The sequence below is a fragment of the Alexandromys fortis genome, unplaced genomic scaffold (genome assembly GCF_014885135.2).
Source record: "Alexandromys fortis isolate MF-2015 unplaced genomic scaffold, M_Fortis_MF-2015_v1.1 scaffold_61, whole genome shotgun sequence".
NCBI lineage: Eukaryota > Metazoa > Chordata > Mammalia > Rodentia > Cricetidae > Alexandromys > Alexandromys fortis.
Genome location: NW_026067962.1, coordinates 3,217,216 through 3,235,444, shown reverse-complemented (window position 1 = coordinate 3,235,444; position 18,229 = coordinate 3,217,216). Strand labels below are relative to the sequence as shown.

General features: G+C 38.2%; 1 protein-coding gene across 1 annotated transcript in view; it reads left to right on the top strand.

Annotated features, from left to right (window-relative positions):
• Window positions 1-18,229, top strand: part of LOC126508318 (uncharacterized) — a 141,658-nt gene that overhangs the window by 38,600 nt on the left and 84,829 nt on the right. The window contains exons 4-5 of the mRNA XM_050153507.1: window positions 2,012-2,179; window positions 8,147-8,248. Of these exons, the coding sequence (XP_050009464.1) occupies window positions 2,012-2,179; window positions 8,147-8,248 (270 nt within the window). The remainder of the gene's footprint in view (window positions 1-2,011; window positions 2,180-8,146; window positions 8,249-18,229) is intronic.

Genomic DNA, 18,229 nt, shown 5'->3' with positions numbered 1-18,229 from the left:
AGACTTAAATTGTTATGACAAAAGTGCTTCCCTCCCCCTGTGTATCCACCTCCTCTTCCTCACCTGATTTTCTGAATGGATTATAGTGATATACTTCCTAGATATGCCTCTATTTACAGCTAGCTGCTCTGGCTTTCTCTGAACCCTTGCACCACACCACGACCCCTGTCTCATTCATCATTCTATCCCCAATGTACACAAAATTGCTCCTGGTTCAAAAGAGGAGAGCATTTATTTAAAATCAATTCAGCGAATGAGCAAATGTGCCTGAAACCACCCAAGCCATCAACTGTCTAGTGCAGTCTCACATAAGATAAGCAAATGGAGAAGTTGGAAATCTATTGTTCATCTGCCTCTGGGTCAGGACAATGACTAATAATTATTCTTTTAAGTCTAGTACTAAGAAAGCAAAAGTGGAGATGAACAAGAACCATGAAGAATGATTCTCCAGAGGGAAAACTCAAGGATCAGAAGACCAATAGTTGTCTAGGGAGGTGGGAAAGGGACGAACTTATCTACCTAACCCATAGCAGAAGTCTAGGTTGTGTTGATGGTAATAAGAGATTTCACTCAGAGACTTTCTGAGAAAGGTGTGGGAACTACTACTGTGTATGAGTAGAACCAGAGAAGGAAGTAAGGTGTTCTATTATGCTTTAAGGACGATTGCTGCAGCATTTACCTATAATCCCAGGACTTAGTCCTAGGATTTGGGGAGATGAGTCAGGAGGAACAGTACATTGGGAGGTCAGCCTGTGCTTTCTGTCTTACAAAACAGAGAGAGTAGTTGTGTTCTTTATACCTCCGACTCCTAATGCTATTTAAGAATGCAAATAAATACTGTAGTTTACTTGAAATTAATGTTTGATGCTGAAGTGTGATTTTTCAACCCTGTCTGCATGAAAAACTAAAAGGCTTGGAGGAGGGTTTTTCTCAGGTTTGAACCTCCTAACCAGAGCACAAAGAAACAAGGAAGGTAATGTGGAAAGACAAGCTCATTTCTTTTATGGACACAACTTTCCACAAGATCCAAGATATGCCTATACATAGAGAAAGCACTAAGCATCTATAGATCTAATAGATGAAATTATTCCTGTAAACCCATGGTGAGATTTCTAGAAATACACTTACTACTGTCTCTTCTAGCACAAAGAGAGGGGCATGATTTTTGTACTTGACAATCTTTTTCCTTGTACATGGAATTTTGGTGGGTTTTTTTTAATTTTATTTTTTTACAACTTTATTTCATGCACATTGGTATAACAATGTCAGATTCTCTTAAACTGGAGCTACAGACAACTGTGAGCTGCCTTGTGGGTGCTGGGAATTGAACCCGGGTCTTCTGGAGGAGCAGTCAGTGCTCTTAACCACTGAGCCATCTCACTAGCCCCTACATGGAATTTTGAAATGGATCCCTAAAGTTAATTTCCTATTCTTACCTGGTTTCAATCTGACCTCTAAATAGTAATATATTATTTTTCAAGGCAAGCATTTTTCTTTTACTAAAGTATTTCCATACTTTATCCACTTCCCAGACTCCCACAACACAGACACTGTAGCAATATTTGTATTTTTTAAGATTCATTTTATTTTAGTGTGTGTGTGTGTGTGTGTGTGTGTGTGTGTGTGTGTGTGTTGTTGCAAAGCATGTGAAGGCCAGCAGAGGGTGAAAGATTTCAGGAGCTAAAGTTACAGTCAGATTTGAGCCACTAGATGTAGGTGCTGGGAACTGAACTTGCGTACTCTGGATGAGCAGTAAGCACTCCTAATTGCTAGCCCTTCTCTACAGCCATAGGAATATTTATTTTGCTATGATATTTTAAGAATATGAAAATTATTCCCAAGAGAAATGCGCAGCAAACTTAGCTGCTTATATCTCAGGATACTGTTCTTTATTTAAAGGGACCTCGCCTCCCTATCCACATCTGCAAGCTTTTTTACCTTGGCCACGAGAGCACTGGATCTTCTTTCTTGCCAAGCTATAACTTGATTTCTCAACTTTTCTATTCCTCAGTTACTTCAGATGATGCTCATTCTGTGGACTTTGGCTTTCGAGTTGATATCGAAGAGAAAGGATTCTACACAGAGAATTTTCATTCAACAGCATGGGTTTTCCGGGGTGATGATGGGAACCCTGAAGACAGCCCCAGGTGTCTTAGTAAAAAGCCAAGACCAGTAGCTGGTAAGGACTTTCGGTTACAGCAAGATGCATATGACTTAGAAAACTGATAGCCACTGAGTACTGAAGAATATAGGAAGTTGACATGAGTTTAAAAATCTAAAATTATTAAATGGAAACTATTTTAAAAGCTATTCCTGAAAAAATATGTTATCAGGTGTGGTGGTTTAAAAGAAAATGTCTCCCAAAGAAAGTGGTACTATTAAGAGTTGTGGCTTTGTTTGAGTTTGTGTGGCTTTACTTGAGGAACTGTGTTACTGCCGAGGCAGGCTTTGGGGTCTCATATATACTCAAGTCACACCCAGTGTCTCAGGCCACTTCCCATTGTTTGCAAGCTGTAGAACTCAGCTACCTCTCCAGCACCATGTCTGTCTGTATGTCACCATGTCCCAGCATGATAATAATGGACTGAACCTCTGAAACTGTAAGCCACCATCTCAATTAAATGTTTCCTTTTATAAGTGTTGCCATGATTACAGTATCTCTTCATGGCAATAGAAATCCTAAGATGGAAGACTCAGATGTACTGGCTGATGTTGTGTGTCAACTTGATACAAGCTAGAGTCATCTGAGAGGAAGGAGACTCACTTGAGAAAATGCCTCCATGATATCCAGCTATAAGTCATTTTCTCAATTAGTTATCAATGGGGGAGATCCCAACCCATTGTGGGTGGTGCCATCTCTGGGCTGGTGGTCCTGAGTTCTATAAGAAAGCAGCCTGAGCAAACCATGAGAAGCAAGCCAGTAAGCAGCAAGCCTCCATGGCCTTTGCATCAGCTCCTGCCTCTGGGATCCTTCCCTATTTGAGTTCCTGTCCTGACTCCCTTCAGTGGTGAACAACAAGGTAGAAGTGTAAGCCGAATAAACTCTTTCCTTCTAACTTGCTTTTTGGTCATGGTGTTTCATCACAGCAATAGAAACCCTAACTAAGACACCAGGGATTAGCATGCCAGCTTGGATGGGGAAAATCCCATATGGCATCTGCTCCTAGATGAAAAATAACAGGCAATTAATGGCTGCTGAGAGAGGGAGAATCAATATTCTCCAGAGACAAGCCTAATGATAGGTCATATAATTCCAAATAGATAGACCTAAGCATTTATGTATATGAACAGCACTAGAGAACTGAGTCCATCATATTGTATTTCTAAATTCGTATGTGTATATGTAACAATAAAAATAAAAGAATAAGAAGCCATGAATTTGAGAGGGAGTTGGGAGGGATGGTGACACATAGGGTGGAGGAGAGGAAGAGGGGAAATTATATAAATATATATCATATAAAAGTCTCAAAAAGCAAAAAGGAGCTTTTTCTTCAGAATAGTAACTCCAGATTTGTAGGAATAAATAATTGAAGATGAGAATAATGGTACATACCTAAGATTCTGCATGCAGGAAGTGGAAGCCAGGATGCAGCCAGAGAAATTACTCAGTAGAGCGCACACTGTTCTTCAGAGGACAGGAGTGAGGTTGCCAGCACCCATGTCAGACAGCTCACCTATAACTCCTCATGCAGGGGACTCAAAAGCCTCTGGCCTCCACAGTCACCTATATACACAAGCATAACCCCACCCAAAATACACAGGAATACACATAATTAAAAAGTAGTAAAAATAATTTTTATTAAAAAGAAACCAAAATCAGCCTTGATTTCATGGTGAGTATAAGCTCATCTTAGGGCCCATACAACTTGTCTCACAAAAGAACATTAAATGTGACAAATCTTATAGCAAGTTTTCTTATGAGAAGGAAGTAAAATAAATCAGAAAAATTACAAATTCAATGAGTATGATCCAACCGTAATCTTCAAACATTAAATTTCTCTGTATAATTTTTTATTTGAGTTTGTGGTATAAGAGAAGAACCCCAAACTTAAAGGAGGAGCCTCATGGCCAGGAATCTGTCTAGCTCACTGATTTCAGGCACCTGTCTTATCTTAGAAAAGCAATTCATGGTTTTGAATGAATGACTAAGACACCGTAAGTATAGTAAGTAAGAAGTACTGTGGAGTGAGTATTGAGTAACACCAGCCATGTTACTGTACCAAAAATACTCATTGATATTTTTCTCCCTGATTTATAGTATTATAAAACTTGAAATTATGGATACGAAAATGAAAATGAAATTTAATTTTTTATATATCTTGGCTATTTCTATCTCTCACTTTATTTTGTGCAGAATAATAAGAATATTTACATAAATGTATTTGTATATTCATGTGTAAATTATACACAATTTTAATTACATAATACACTTATTAAAGGAGCAAATTTTTGAGTAACTTTTTTCCCCTGGAATCTGCTACATCACTTACTTATGCTGGGATGTACACATCTTCTTGACTGAGTAGCACTGGGAGATCAAAAAATTAATGTAGACATTTGGAAAGTGAGCCACGGGCAAATGGACAGTTTTTAAGTAAAACATTTTAACTACCTCATAATATTTTTAAAATACTGTAATGATAATCTACATGTGTTAAAAAGGAAAATAGATTTTAGACTTATAAAATGGAGCTCAATTCTTAATTTCCTAGCTCTGAGTTGGAAAATAGTCAAACCAAGGTGTCTCTTCCTGCAAAGCTACATTGCTGTAGCAACCTTAAAGATGTAGGGTGTTATGGTGGGTGGGTTTCATTATTTTTATAGAAACGTTTGCTCTTTATTTGTATTTTTCAGGCCAACAATATGATGCGAAGAAAGTATTGTCTAGAGGGATAAATTACTTGATGACACATCCACAGTCTGTGAATCAACAATGCCATTCATTTGTAGCTCCTCTGCAGCTGTGTGGCACTTATAGATTATTCACTAGATAGTGCCATGGGAAAGGAAAAACTATAAATCTTAAAATATGAGAAAATTGTCTTCAGAATGGGAGAGGAACACGCTCCCAACATGTTGATTTGGTCCTCCCACAGGAGAGTTCTACAGATGAGCTCACCGTTTAAAGACTTTATGGAAATGTTTATTCTTCCATACATGTTGTTGACATTCAGTTTGCTTGATTGAAAACACGACCTTGAAAGCAATAGCTATTTTAATAATCTCATGAACTATAAAAACAAAACAATAAATGTGATTTGATTTGAATCAGCACATAAAAATCTTCCATTAATCGAATATGTGCTGGGTAAATCGATCTGTCAAAAGCAGAAGATAGCATCAAGAGAGTAACCTAGAGGGAACAAGAAACCTTGAAAAGTAGAGATATTAGAAATTATTGTTACAACAGTCAGAAATGGATTTCTGCTTTTCTTTTTGTGCTGATTAGCTAGCAGCCTATTTCAGGGTGTTGAAATATTAATTCCTAAGTCCTTGAATTTCCCAGTTCTGCCTCTCAAATTATGTGATCCAATAAGACACTGTCCAAATAGTTAATGCCAAGAGAGAATTCCCTTAATGAGTAACAAACTTTCCCAGAAACACAGAGCATTGCACAACACAGAACTTCAGAACCAGAATCCATAGAACACCTTCTCGGCAATATTGTTATGATTTCCTTGACAAAAAGAGAACAGCATGTTTTCTTCAGGCATTTTACAAAAACAAACATCCCTTCCAGAATCCACATGAAGACACTGTATCCTTTCATCCCATTGTCAGTGTAAGCACTTAAGCTTCAAAAGGAAATCAAAAATGGTCCTTCTCTGACCTTTCTACTACAATCCTATTATGTAAGAAAGTACCTTTCAGAAAAACAGTGTGCAGCAAATGTTTGTAAATTAATGACTCCTTCATTGGACTGCAATAAACCTGTGAAAATGGATGAGTATCTCCTTGTTTGTATCAGATTTTTGTCTTCCTTATCTGACCATACAGGTGGTCACAACTGAGCATGCCTGGGCAGAAAGCTTTGTCTTCTGCTATATTTGTTGCTTCTCACAAGAAATATAATGTACGAAATATAATGATTCATCCCAGAATATCTGAGAGAAAAAATCAAGCAAATCATTTTACAAGCTCTGCAAAGTAATATAAATTTATAATGAATAATGTTTTTGCTAATGTTAGGAGCCACGTTGAAGAAAAGGCTCTACAACATGTGAAGGACCAAACTAAAATCTTTCACTACCTTCAGGAGCATTGTTGTCCATCACTTCAAAGACTCGCAAGTTTCTTTGACATCCTCTGTGCTTTTAATTCTGCCTTTATTTTGTCTACACGTGGGTACAAATAGTACCTTCGGATGTGGACTTTAAGATAAGGCAACTGTACAAAATAGAAAATTCTTTCCACTTCAGCCTGGAGAAGGATCTGAATCTAAGAATTAACAACTAATATCCACAGAAGAAAAGGGAGCAGCAGGTTGAGAAAAGGCAGCGAAATATATTAATCAGAAATTATAACGCATTCTTATTTTGTATGAAAGGGAATTCTGTTAAATTTCCATTTTAAGATGTTAGGTTACCCTACTCTTTTCAATAGCTTGAAATTCTTATCTTATACTTGCCGAGCATTTACACAAGTACCTGGGAGCTGAACTACTGTTAGGAATGTTCTTCTGAGGCTTGGGAAAGTCATTAGTTATATTTTATTGTCTCTTGCTCTTTACTTACTGTTTACAAGTCTCCAAGGCAATATGCCCATGATGTTCACAATCTGGAGTTAAGCTTTTTCCCCGTTTCTGAGGAATAGCAGCCCCTAATCATTCTGAACAGAGAAAACTGATCTGTGAGGCTGTTCTTCAGAGTGGGCATAAAGGGAAACGTGCCTGAAGGTAGAGAAAAGTCAAGAAGGTCAATGAATGGATTGATGTTGTGAAGAAGTTAAACTGGTTAACAAGCAGAAGTTGTGAGGAACACACACACACACACACACACTAGAACATGATACAGAAAAGAAGCTGTGAAGGTACTAGGGAGAAAACAATTATGGGAGGAAAAAACTAGGCTACAGTAACTGAAGTTAGCTTGGTGACTGTCAAAATCCATGTACCGTTACTATGAAGAGCTTAGGATTCTCCATTGACAATGTAGGCAAACCTACATTGCCAATTACTCTTGTATTTTTTCAGAGTGAGACAGGTCTTTTACTTTTCTAGGCTCCTGTAAAACTTCAGTTTGTGGACTGTTTCAGTTTCTTTTTTTTTCATGAATAATGTTGTAATAACTTCTCTTATTTATATATCTATGCAACTTCGCATTGCTAGACCTGTGTGCAGAGTACTTAAGGCTGAAACCTAAGGTATATTGCTGCCCAGCAGCGGTAAGCTTTACTTTCTTGACATGAGTACTTAACCACTCTACCTCTCAAAAGTCTCTTCTCTAAATAGTAATCATCATCATCATCTGCTGTGAAGATTAAATTATACCACATTATAAAACTATAACAATGAAATGCAGAGCTTTGTATAATTAATGTATTCTTTTCTAGAATATGTTCCTTCAATAATATAGAAAATAATATGATAATATTTGCAAATGGAAATTTCATTGTTAATAATAATCACAAAAGCACTTTAATAATTGTTGATGCTGAAACTAGTAATAAAGATACAATAATTCTAATTAAACGGCCTCATGATTCTAAAGAATTAGTGAAAAGTAATTTCTAAATATAGCTTACTATGGAATAAAACATCTTTATTGCTACTTAATTATTAATCTACATATTACTCATTTGTTCTCAGAAATTTTATCTACATATTCTGTATTACCAAATTATATTTATGTGACTATAGATACGTTAAATGAGAAAGGATAATTTTTAAGAAAATATTAATTTAATAAAAATACTAGTCAGCCAAAAATGTATATGATTAGAGTCACATCAATAGAATTTGGTAAAAAAAATGTATATGATTATAGTCACGTATATTTATTGCAGTCTATTGCCTAGCGTTGCTTGGAAACCGTTCTATTAGGCCTGACATGCAATCAGTAAGGCAAACATGCCACTTTTACGGTTCTGTAGCAGTGTGTAGCACTGAATGGCAACTCAAAGCAATTCATCCTCTGCTTTCTTGCAGTTCGAGAGCGAACTGTGAGACTATTCAAAGGAACCGGGGATTACCCGTGGGGATTCCGGATTCAGTTCTCCAAACCAATCGTGGTAACTGAAGTGGATACCAGTAAGTGCTATCATAACAAGTTCAATTCATACCACAACAGTCTTCTCACCCCTATCAAAATGTACAAAATAACCTGCCCTCTCTCCATCTTGTAACGTGCACATGTACAGTAAAAGCAACTTCTAAGAGTGGTTACCAAACAATATTGAGAAGTGTTCCTACCATGACCACATATTATTTTGAAGTCCAGACTTCCTGTATGAAGTGCACTCCTCTGATAAAAACAGAGATGCTGACTGTTTGTTGCTATGCAAACGATTCTGGGAGTTATATTTGCACTGAATTATATCCATCATGTCTCTTCTTGTATCCTTTTCAATTTTTATTCTTAACTAAAGCATTATATCATCCCTCTCCTCCATTGAACTCTTCCATACCCTCCAGCTCCCTGTCTTATTCCTGGTCTTTTTATTATTATTATTGCTACATATACATTAATTCATATATAAATACAACCTGCTGATTACACTTTGTGTTTTTTTATGCATATGGTTTCAGAAATAACCATTTGTTATTGGATAACAAATTAAGGGGCTCATTTTTTCAGAAGACTAGTTTTCTATTTCTCAACCAGTCATTAACTGATTTCATCTATGGGTATGAGCCTTGTGAGAGTTCTCCCATCCATGTTGTGGTATCTACTGGTGTTAAAATTGCTCAGGATTTGTTGAGGCAGCCATATTGTCATGACTTACTTGTCGTATCTAAAAGACATACTCTCACAGCTGACTTCCTGATATCTGGTTCTTGCAATTTTTCCATCCCTTCTTCTTCAATGTTTCCCGAGGCTTGTATGGAGGAGTCTTACTGTAGACGTATCAGTTGGGACTGGGAACCCCAGCATTAACTTTATTTTAAACCTAAGGGGGTGTCATGTATTTGGATATCTATTTCATTCATGCTCATGAATGTTTTTGAGGAAGTGATTTAAATTTCTTATAATTTAAAAGTATAAATTGATTAATTTGCATTTAAATATAAATCCCACATTGTATACCAGGGATGAAAGGAGTAGTATTCGTTATAGATAAATGTTCTGAACAAAGTAATTTATATTTGTTCTCCATGTATATGCATATATTATATATAAAGGTAATCACACTTCATATATAAAGGGGAATGTGAATCAAATAATCCCACACTAGCTCCAAAGGGGTTATTTAAGGGGTACTCACAGATCACAATGAGGAACAGGAATGGAATCCAGAATCCAAATATGAGAGGAGAGAGAGAGAGAGAGAGAGAGAGAGAGAGAGAGAGAGAGAGAGAGAGAGCGCAGAGGGAAAAGACCTTTTAGTACCCAAAGCCATGCCCAACCTGGTCCAGCCTCTCAAGGGCCATTGCCTGAAGGACGTTCCCCATCATATATAAGAACTTAAAACGATATTATCACGATTATTTTGCAAATGGTTATATGAATGATCAAAGTCATTGGACAACTTGTCTAAGTTTTTATGTCTCTAAGCACCAGGATTCAAGTCTTAGGATCTCAAGCTACTGAAGCAGAGTTTTTTCAGTTAGGACACAATCAAACACCTGACACAAAGTGATTTAAACAATGGAGCAGATGATCTGTCTCACAAAACGGAAGGTTCAAAGACAGTGCAGATGTTGGGTTTGTTTCAGTGATGCAGTCATTTCATCGGAAGCATGACTCGTTTCATTCTTTTCATTGCTGTTGCAGGCTTCCACTCGGACCTAAATAATCTCAGCAGCTCTAGCTTTCCTATCATAAATTACAGAGTCAGAGAAAAAGGACAAGCTTGATACCTCAAATAACCTCTTGGGGACCTCACTGAACTGGCTCGGTTAGATCAGATGAGGTTGTTTGGAGTGAATTATTAGAATGTTAAGACCTCCATAGACAAAGTGGAGCAAGGCCCTTCATCTTGTACAAGTTACCACAGACTAGACAACAAAAAGAGGTGATCTTGTGAAGTATAAGTTTCATTTCAGGATGTACCGATACAAGGGCCCTCAGTACCCAGTGAGTTGTCAATAACAATCACCCAAACAGCATCACACAGTTTATTCAAACACAAGGTTTTGCCTCTTCTTGATTTATTGGTATTTGGCATATGATCATTTTATTTTTGAAAAAATTTTATCATATCCCAAGCATGATGCTACATTTCTGTAATCCCAACACGCTGGAGAGTGAGGCAGAAAAATTTCAAGTTCAGGGCCAACTTGGACTACAGATGACCAATGTTTCAAATGAACAAAAACCCTACTATCAAATAATTAACTACTTTGAATCTTTCTTGGGTAGATATTGACCTAATTTATTTTCAACTATTGGAAATAGTAAACACATTAAGCCTTATATCATGTGTTCCTAGTCACACAGAGGGATTAACACTGCCTATAATACATAAATTATTATGGAATTAACATGGAATAATCTGTTTATTATAAAAATAACTTTTCTCTATGTTATTTACCCAATTTACTTTACCAACGTATTTTCCCATTCTGAAATGTCTAAAATGAATCCAAACTTTTGTCTTCTCTCTTAGGCAATAAATGGCTTTGTTCCTCTGTTTTGTAATTAAAAATCCAGACTAAACTCATAACCACAGAACTACTAAAAGACAGCTAATTACACTCACAGATATTTCAGAATTCCTTTCCAGTGTCCTTTCCTCCTCCTTTAGCTTTCCGCTTGAGATCGGCTGAAGTATAAAAGCATATGTTGGCTTCCTGACTATTTTCTCTACTTCTAATTTCTATTTATTGTACCTTCAATTTGTACCTTTTCCTCCTGTCTCCTCCAATTTAAAGACAATCTTTTCACTACCCTTCCCTTAACTCACAACATATTGATAAGCAAAAGAATCAGAGAATAAAAGTAATAAAGAAAGTTCCATTTACCCAGATCATACCATCTGAAAACAGAGTGAAATCTAACAACATGTAACTGGGAGGCAGCTGCTGTGCCTCACCAAACAAAGGAAGAGGGTGAGTATGCAGAGAGGCTCCAGCCCACAAAGAAAGCCCAAAAGTTGAGCGAGGAAAAGAAACAAGACTGTATTGGAGAAGCCTCTAAACTTAGAGTACTACTGACAAATCCTGAAGTGGGCTAAAGTAACCAAACATTGGATGGAACTGAGCATCCATTGAGGAATCCTGCATTGGTTGTCAATAGCCTGATTCTGTCAATGCCTCCAAGTCCATTTACTCTCTGAAGCAGTCATACAGAGCATGACCTGAGTGAAGAATGGGAAGGGTCCTAAGAATTCAAGGAAGGCCATATTCAAACATAATGAACTCAGATGTTTGACAAAGAAAAATTTAAGAAAACACAGCTTCCAGGCTGTGGTACGGTCACTGCACATGCTTCTTCTCTGGGTTTACACTGAGAGAGAGCAGCGGGTGGAGTCCAGTTTATTGAGAAAAGGAGTGTGGGTGACTTTAGAGTTGCACATAAGGCAGATACAGGTTGTTCACAATGAACTCATTTCTGGGCATAACTTTCTCCATTGACTATTATTATTTTGCTGTGGCAAAAGGCCAGGCAAACACTAAAGGAAGAGTTTATTCTAACTCCTGGATTTCAGGCATGTAGTCCTTGGGGCCAGAAAGGCACGATATAGGCCACAGTGGCAGAGAAGGCATGAAAAATGTCATTGTAGCAGGAAGGGAATGATACAGACCATTGTGTCAGGGAAGGCATGCTGATACAGGCTGTGATGACTGTTCTTGGTTTCAACTTCACTACTTCTATAACTAACTAAAATCAAAGCATCTAGGTATACCAATGACGGGATTTTCTTATATCATTTGAAGGGATAAGACCCATTTTTGGGGGTAAGACCCATTTTTAATTCAGATCTTTAGAGGTGGGAAGATACATATTTAATTTGGGCCATGCTTACTTCTGGTAGCCTATATAAAGGATGTGGAAAAGGAATCTTGTTCTTTTTGTCTAATTGCTCTCGCTAGAAATTCTACCCCTTCACTGGCATTAAAGCCTAATTTTTCAGGATTCTGGTGTATACTAATGACCAGCTGAGACATCCAGCCTCATGGACTGAACATCTATTGTGTTCTTGGAGTTCCAATTGGTAGACAGTCATTGTTGGACCAGTTAGACTATAAGACATTGTAATAAGTCCCCATTATGTTCTAGGTAGGTAGGTAGATAGATATATAGATGATAGATAAATAGATGATAGAGAGAGAGAGATGATAGATAGATAGATGATAGATACATAGATAGATAGATAGATAGATAGATAGATAGATAGATAGATAGATAGATAGATAGATAGATTCATTCTACAAGTTCTGTTGATCTTAATAACCCTGACTAATACAGATACAGATTTTAGTATCAGGAGAAGCAGTATAAGCATGAATTTCTTAAGTATTTGCAATAGGCTTTCCAATTTGACAATATCTACAGCTACCAAAGCCTCTCTTAGCATCTCAGAGAATACTGAAAATCCATGATGTAAACTATTTTACAACCTATAGAGATAAAATACATTTGATTGTTCTGATCCATTAATTGTAAGAAGCAATGGAGTTGCTGGCAACGAATCCAAAACTTTTGACAATTTGGGGAAAAATAAGAAAAATGATGATGTTGATTGGTTGCTCCTAGCATCTCTGAATGAATTGACAAAGGAAAACAATGGGCTCCATGATAAAATTAACCAACATCCACTATCTCAGAATGCAGTGAAGGACAACAATAGACTCGGGGATAAAATTATCCAGTTCCAGAAGCTCATAAACAATCTAAAGATTTATAAATGTGCCCTGAAAGAGAATATTCTCTCTAGTAGCCACAAAGCTCAATTGTGGAAAACCAAACTGAAGCCTTCATCATTAGTTTGGCTGAAGTACCATAAAATTTCAAGTCTCAGACTTGGAGGGTGTTAGTAATTAAAGTAAAATCACTGATTGGTAAAGAACGGGATTGTGTAACTTGAATATGTTGGAGGACCCTATGGAAACTGAGAACTTTGAACTTCAGATTCTCAAGGTTTTATCTGACCTGAAGAAGCACTCTCTCCAGAAGAAAACATACTCAGCAGGTGTGCTCCAATCTCCACCCACTGACATGTTGTGCTTTCTGCCTTTGACTTAGGAAGTTAATCCTTCACTGTCTGCTAACCCATCAGTGACTTTCTCTGAAGGAGATGCCAAGCAAAACAATACTGGTGTCTTTCAAGGGCCAGCAGTAGTTGCCTCCAGACCTCTAACCACACTTAAGGCTAAGCAGGCTCTTAGAGCGTAGATATAAAGTGTAGTTCACAAGGATGTGTGTTATAGCACTTACGAGCTTAATGCGTTTGCTAATTCATATAAGGAGCAGTCTGAAGAATATGTATGGGACTAGGTTTTAAGGGTGTGCGTTACTGATGGAAGGTACATAAATCTGAGTCAGACTGAATTTATTGATATGATCCCACAGAATGAAGAATCTATGTTTAATATGGGAGCTCACAGTTGTTTTTATTAAAAAAGTGTCAAAGTTTGTTTGAATGGTTGTCTAAAGCATTTGTCAAGAGATGGCCTCCTGAAAAGAAGTTGGAGACACCTGATATCCCTTGGCTTAGTTTTGATGAAGAGATTTTAAGGCTCCAGGAATTGCAATGCTAGAGTGGACACACTGTGTAATACCTAATCCTCTGCAATAGGAAACCCAGAAGGCACACCCTTCATTAATTCTATAAAACACAAAATGGTGAGACAGGCACCAGCAAATTTAAAGAACTTTGATGTCTCCCTTTTCCTTGTGCCAGACTTCGGGGTCAGAGATGCTGTCGCTTAGTAGGATGGATTAAATGCAATGAGTTTAATTGGGCCCCAAAGTAGCAGGGGCAAGGTAGCAGCAAGACAATCATAATTATTGTAATGGGCAGTGCGAACAAAGCAAGGTCTGTAATGGCTTAACCTGTAATGGTCAGCACAGGCAAAGCAAATTTTATGATGGCATGACTCATGTGGACCTTTGATATTAGCTAATCAATCATGGTGTCCCCAGGCATGAGACAGATAAGAAGCCTACTGATACATTTTAGATAGATATATATATATTATATTATATTATATTTTATATTATATATTATATATTATATATTATATATTATATATTATATATATATGCAAAAAAATCTCAAACAAATGGAAGAAAGCCTACTTACACCAGATTGTTGCAAATGGGAATCTTAGCCTGTGGGCCGAGTTCCAAGCTTGAGCCAATTTGCAGACCAGAACACCTTGAATAAAAGAACCCTCAGGTTCCCTGTTTTACTGTTAACCTTTCTCCAGTGCTTCACAGAGGGATTCATGGCCTTTTACAGAGCTAAATGCACACTAGTAGAAAGGTAACAATCAGATTTTTTGGAGTCTGTTGGATACTGGTTCTGAATTGTTGCTGATTCTGGGAGACCCCAAGAAGCAACATGGTCCTCAAGCTAAAATAGGGACTTATGGAGGTGAGGGGATTGAGTTTTAACTGGCATCTGACTCACAGTTAGTTGAGTGGATCCCCAAACTCATTCTATGGTTATTCCCCCAGTTCCAAAATGTACAATTGATATAGATATACTTTGAAGTTGGTAGAACTTTCACATTGACTCCCTGGCCTGTGGAGTGAGGACTTTTGTGGTTAGAAAGGCTACATGGAAGCATTTCGAGTTGCATCTGCCAGGGAAAATAGTGAATCAAAAAGAGTGTTGCATCCCTGGAGGAGCTGCAGAAATTAGTTCCACTGTCAAGGACTTGAAAGATTGAAGGGTGATGGTTCCACGACATCTCCCTTTAGCTCCCCTGGCGGGCCATTGCAGAAGACAGATGGATCGTGAAGAATGACAGCTGACTTTCGAAAGCTCAGTCAGGTAGTGAGTCTGGCTGCAGCTGCTGTACCAGATGTGGTGTCCTTACTTGAGCAGATTAACATATCTCCTGTTACATGGTATGCAGCTACTGGTCTAGCAAATGCCTTTTTCTCAGTACCTGTCTATAACGACCACCAGAGCAATTTGCTTTCAGTTGTCACAACCAGAACTATACCCTCACACTTTTACATCAGGTATATATTCACTCTCTAGCCCTGTGTCATAGCTTAGTTCAAAGGGATCTAGGTCGTCTGTTTTTCCTTAAAATATCACATCAATGCACCATGTTAACGACATTAATCTGATTGGGCCATGTGAACAGAAAACTTTGGTATCTTGTTGGTAACACATACATGCATCAGAGAATGGCAAATAAAGTCAACCAAAATTCAAGAGCATCTACCTCAGTGAAACTTTTAGGAGTCCAGTGGTGTGGACATGCAGAGATATTCCTTATAAGGTGAAAGATAAGTAATTGTACCCGGCCCCTCCCACCACCAAGAAAGAAGCACATTTAATGGTCCAACGTGGATTCTGAAGGCAGCACCTTCCCCACTTGGGTGTTTAACTGGGCCCATATACCAGGTTACTCAGAAAGCTGAGAGCTTTGAGTGGGGTCAGGAACAGCATAAAGCTCTTCAACAGGTCTAGGCTGCTGAACACGCTGCCATACCACTTGAATCTTATGATCCAGCAGGCGCAATGGTACTTGAAGTGACAGTGGCAGCTGGGGCTGTTGTTTGGAGCCTTTGGCAGGCTCCTGTTGGTGAATCACAGAAGATTTTGGATTTTGGAATTCTGGAGAAAGACTCCATCATCATCTACACACAACTGTTCTCTTTTTGAGTGACAGCTCTTGGCTTGCTATTCGACCTTAGTGGAAACTGATTATTTTCCATTGAGCCTCCAAGTTACCAAAGCAACCTGAGCTGCTTATCATGAGCTGGGTGATATCTGACCCACCAAGTCCTAAAGTAGGATGACACAACAGGAATCTATTATCAAATAGAATTGCTTTATTCATGGTCAAGCCCAAACATGCCCTAAAGGCACAAGCAAGCTGCATGAAGAAGTTGCCCAAATGTCTATGGTTTCTACTCCCATTACAATGCCCTCTGCTATCAAGCATGCATCTATAGCCCTATGATCTGTTGACTAAGAAAAAACAAGGGCCAGGTATACTTATGGTTCTGCACATTAAGCAGGCTCCACCTAAAAGTGGACAGCTGCAGAATTACAACTCCTTTCTGAGAAAAACCCCAAAAGACTCCAGCAAATGAAAATTTCCACAGTGGGCAGATCTTCATGCAATTCATATGGTCACACATTTTCTTTAGAAGGAAGAAATGGTCAGATGTGAGATTGTTCACTAATTCATGGACTGTATCCATGGGCTGGATGTATAGTCAGGGACTTGGAAAGACCATTATTGGAAAAATTGGTGAGAAATACATCTGGATGAAAAATATTTGGATGGCTGTGATCTCTCCAAATAAGCAAAGGATGTGAAGATACTTGTGTCCTGCATTAATGAGCATCAAAAAGTGACTTCAGCAGAAGGGGAGTTCAGCAATCAAAGAGAGAAGGTGACCTGTTCTGTGAATAATCAACCTCTTCCCCCAGCTATCTCTGTCATTGTTCAACCCCTTGGGCTCATGAGAAAAGTGACCATGGTGACAGAGATGGAAGCAATGCATGGGCTCGACAAAATGTCCTACAACCACCAAGGTTGACAAGGCTACAGCTGCTGATGAATACCAGATATGCCACTATCAGGGACTAATTGTTGATCCTCAGATATTGCACCATTTCTCCAGGTGAACAGCCAGTGAAATGGTGTCAGGTTGACTACATTGCACTACTTCCTTCATGGAAATGACAACACTTTGTCCTTACTGATGTGGAAACTTATTCTGGTTATGGGTTTGCCTTACTGCATGTAATGCGTATGCAAAATCACTATCTGTGGACTTACAGAATACCTGACCCATCATCATGGTATTCCACACAATACTGCTTCTGACCAAGGAATTCACTTCACAGATAGATAAGGGCAACAGTGGACCCATAATTATAGAGTCCACTGGACTTACCATGCTCCTTACCATCCTGAAGAAGCTGCCATGATATAAGGCTGTAGTTGTTTTCTTATGGCACAGTTAGGTGACAGCAGCCTGGAGGGATGGGACAGGATTCTCCAGAAGGTGATATATTCCTTGAATCAGCATCCAGGATATGGTGCAATTTCTCCACAGCCAGAATCCACTGATCAAGGGGTAGAAACTGGAATGGCTCCACTCATTATCACTCCCAATGTCCAACTACCAAGTTTTTACTTCCTCTTTCTGTGACCTTAAGCTGTGCTTACCTAGAAGTTTTGATTCCAGGGAGACGGCACAACAAGCATATATCGAACTGGAAGCTCAGACTTCTCCCTTGCCACTTTTGGCTTCTGATGCCCACAAACCAAAAGACGAAAGAAAAGGAATTAACAGTGTTGGGGTATGTGATTGATCCAGATTACCAAGATGAAATTAGATTATGACTAGTGTAAAGGAAGTCATTTAGGACATCTCTTTGTGTTACTATGTACTTTGAAGAAAATGAGAGACTGCGGCACCCTAATCCAGGAAGGATGATAATGTACACGGACCCTTCAGGATTGAAGGTATGAGTTATTCCTCTGAAAAAGAACCAAGGCCAGCTGAAGTGCTTGGTGAGGGTGGAAGAAAAACAGAAAGGGTAGTAGAAGAAGGTAGTTATAAATACAAACTATCCACATGACCAATTGCAAGAGGAAAATTATAAATGGCATGAGTATTTCTGTTATATTTGGTTCGAATATGTTTTACACAGATATTTATGTTTTCTGTCCTGGAATCTTTTTCATTCAATGTAACGCCAATTAAGAGAGTATCAGTGGCTATCATATTTAAGTTTGAGATGCTAAAAATGCCCCTCCAAAGGCATTGCCACCTATTCTAAAATTTATAGTGTGTTTGTGTTTTATACAAGGGATACTTATATCATGTTTGGCATAATTATGGCCTGTTTATTGGTGCCATTTGGAAATTAAACATGACATAAAAAGATAGGATTGTGTATAAAATGACAAGGGGTGGAACTG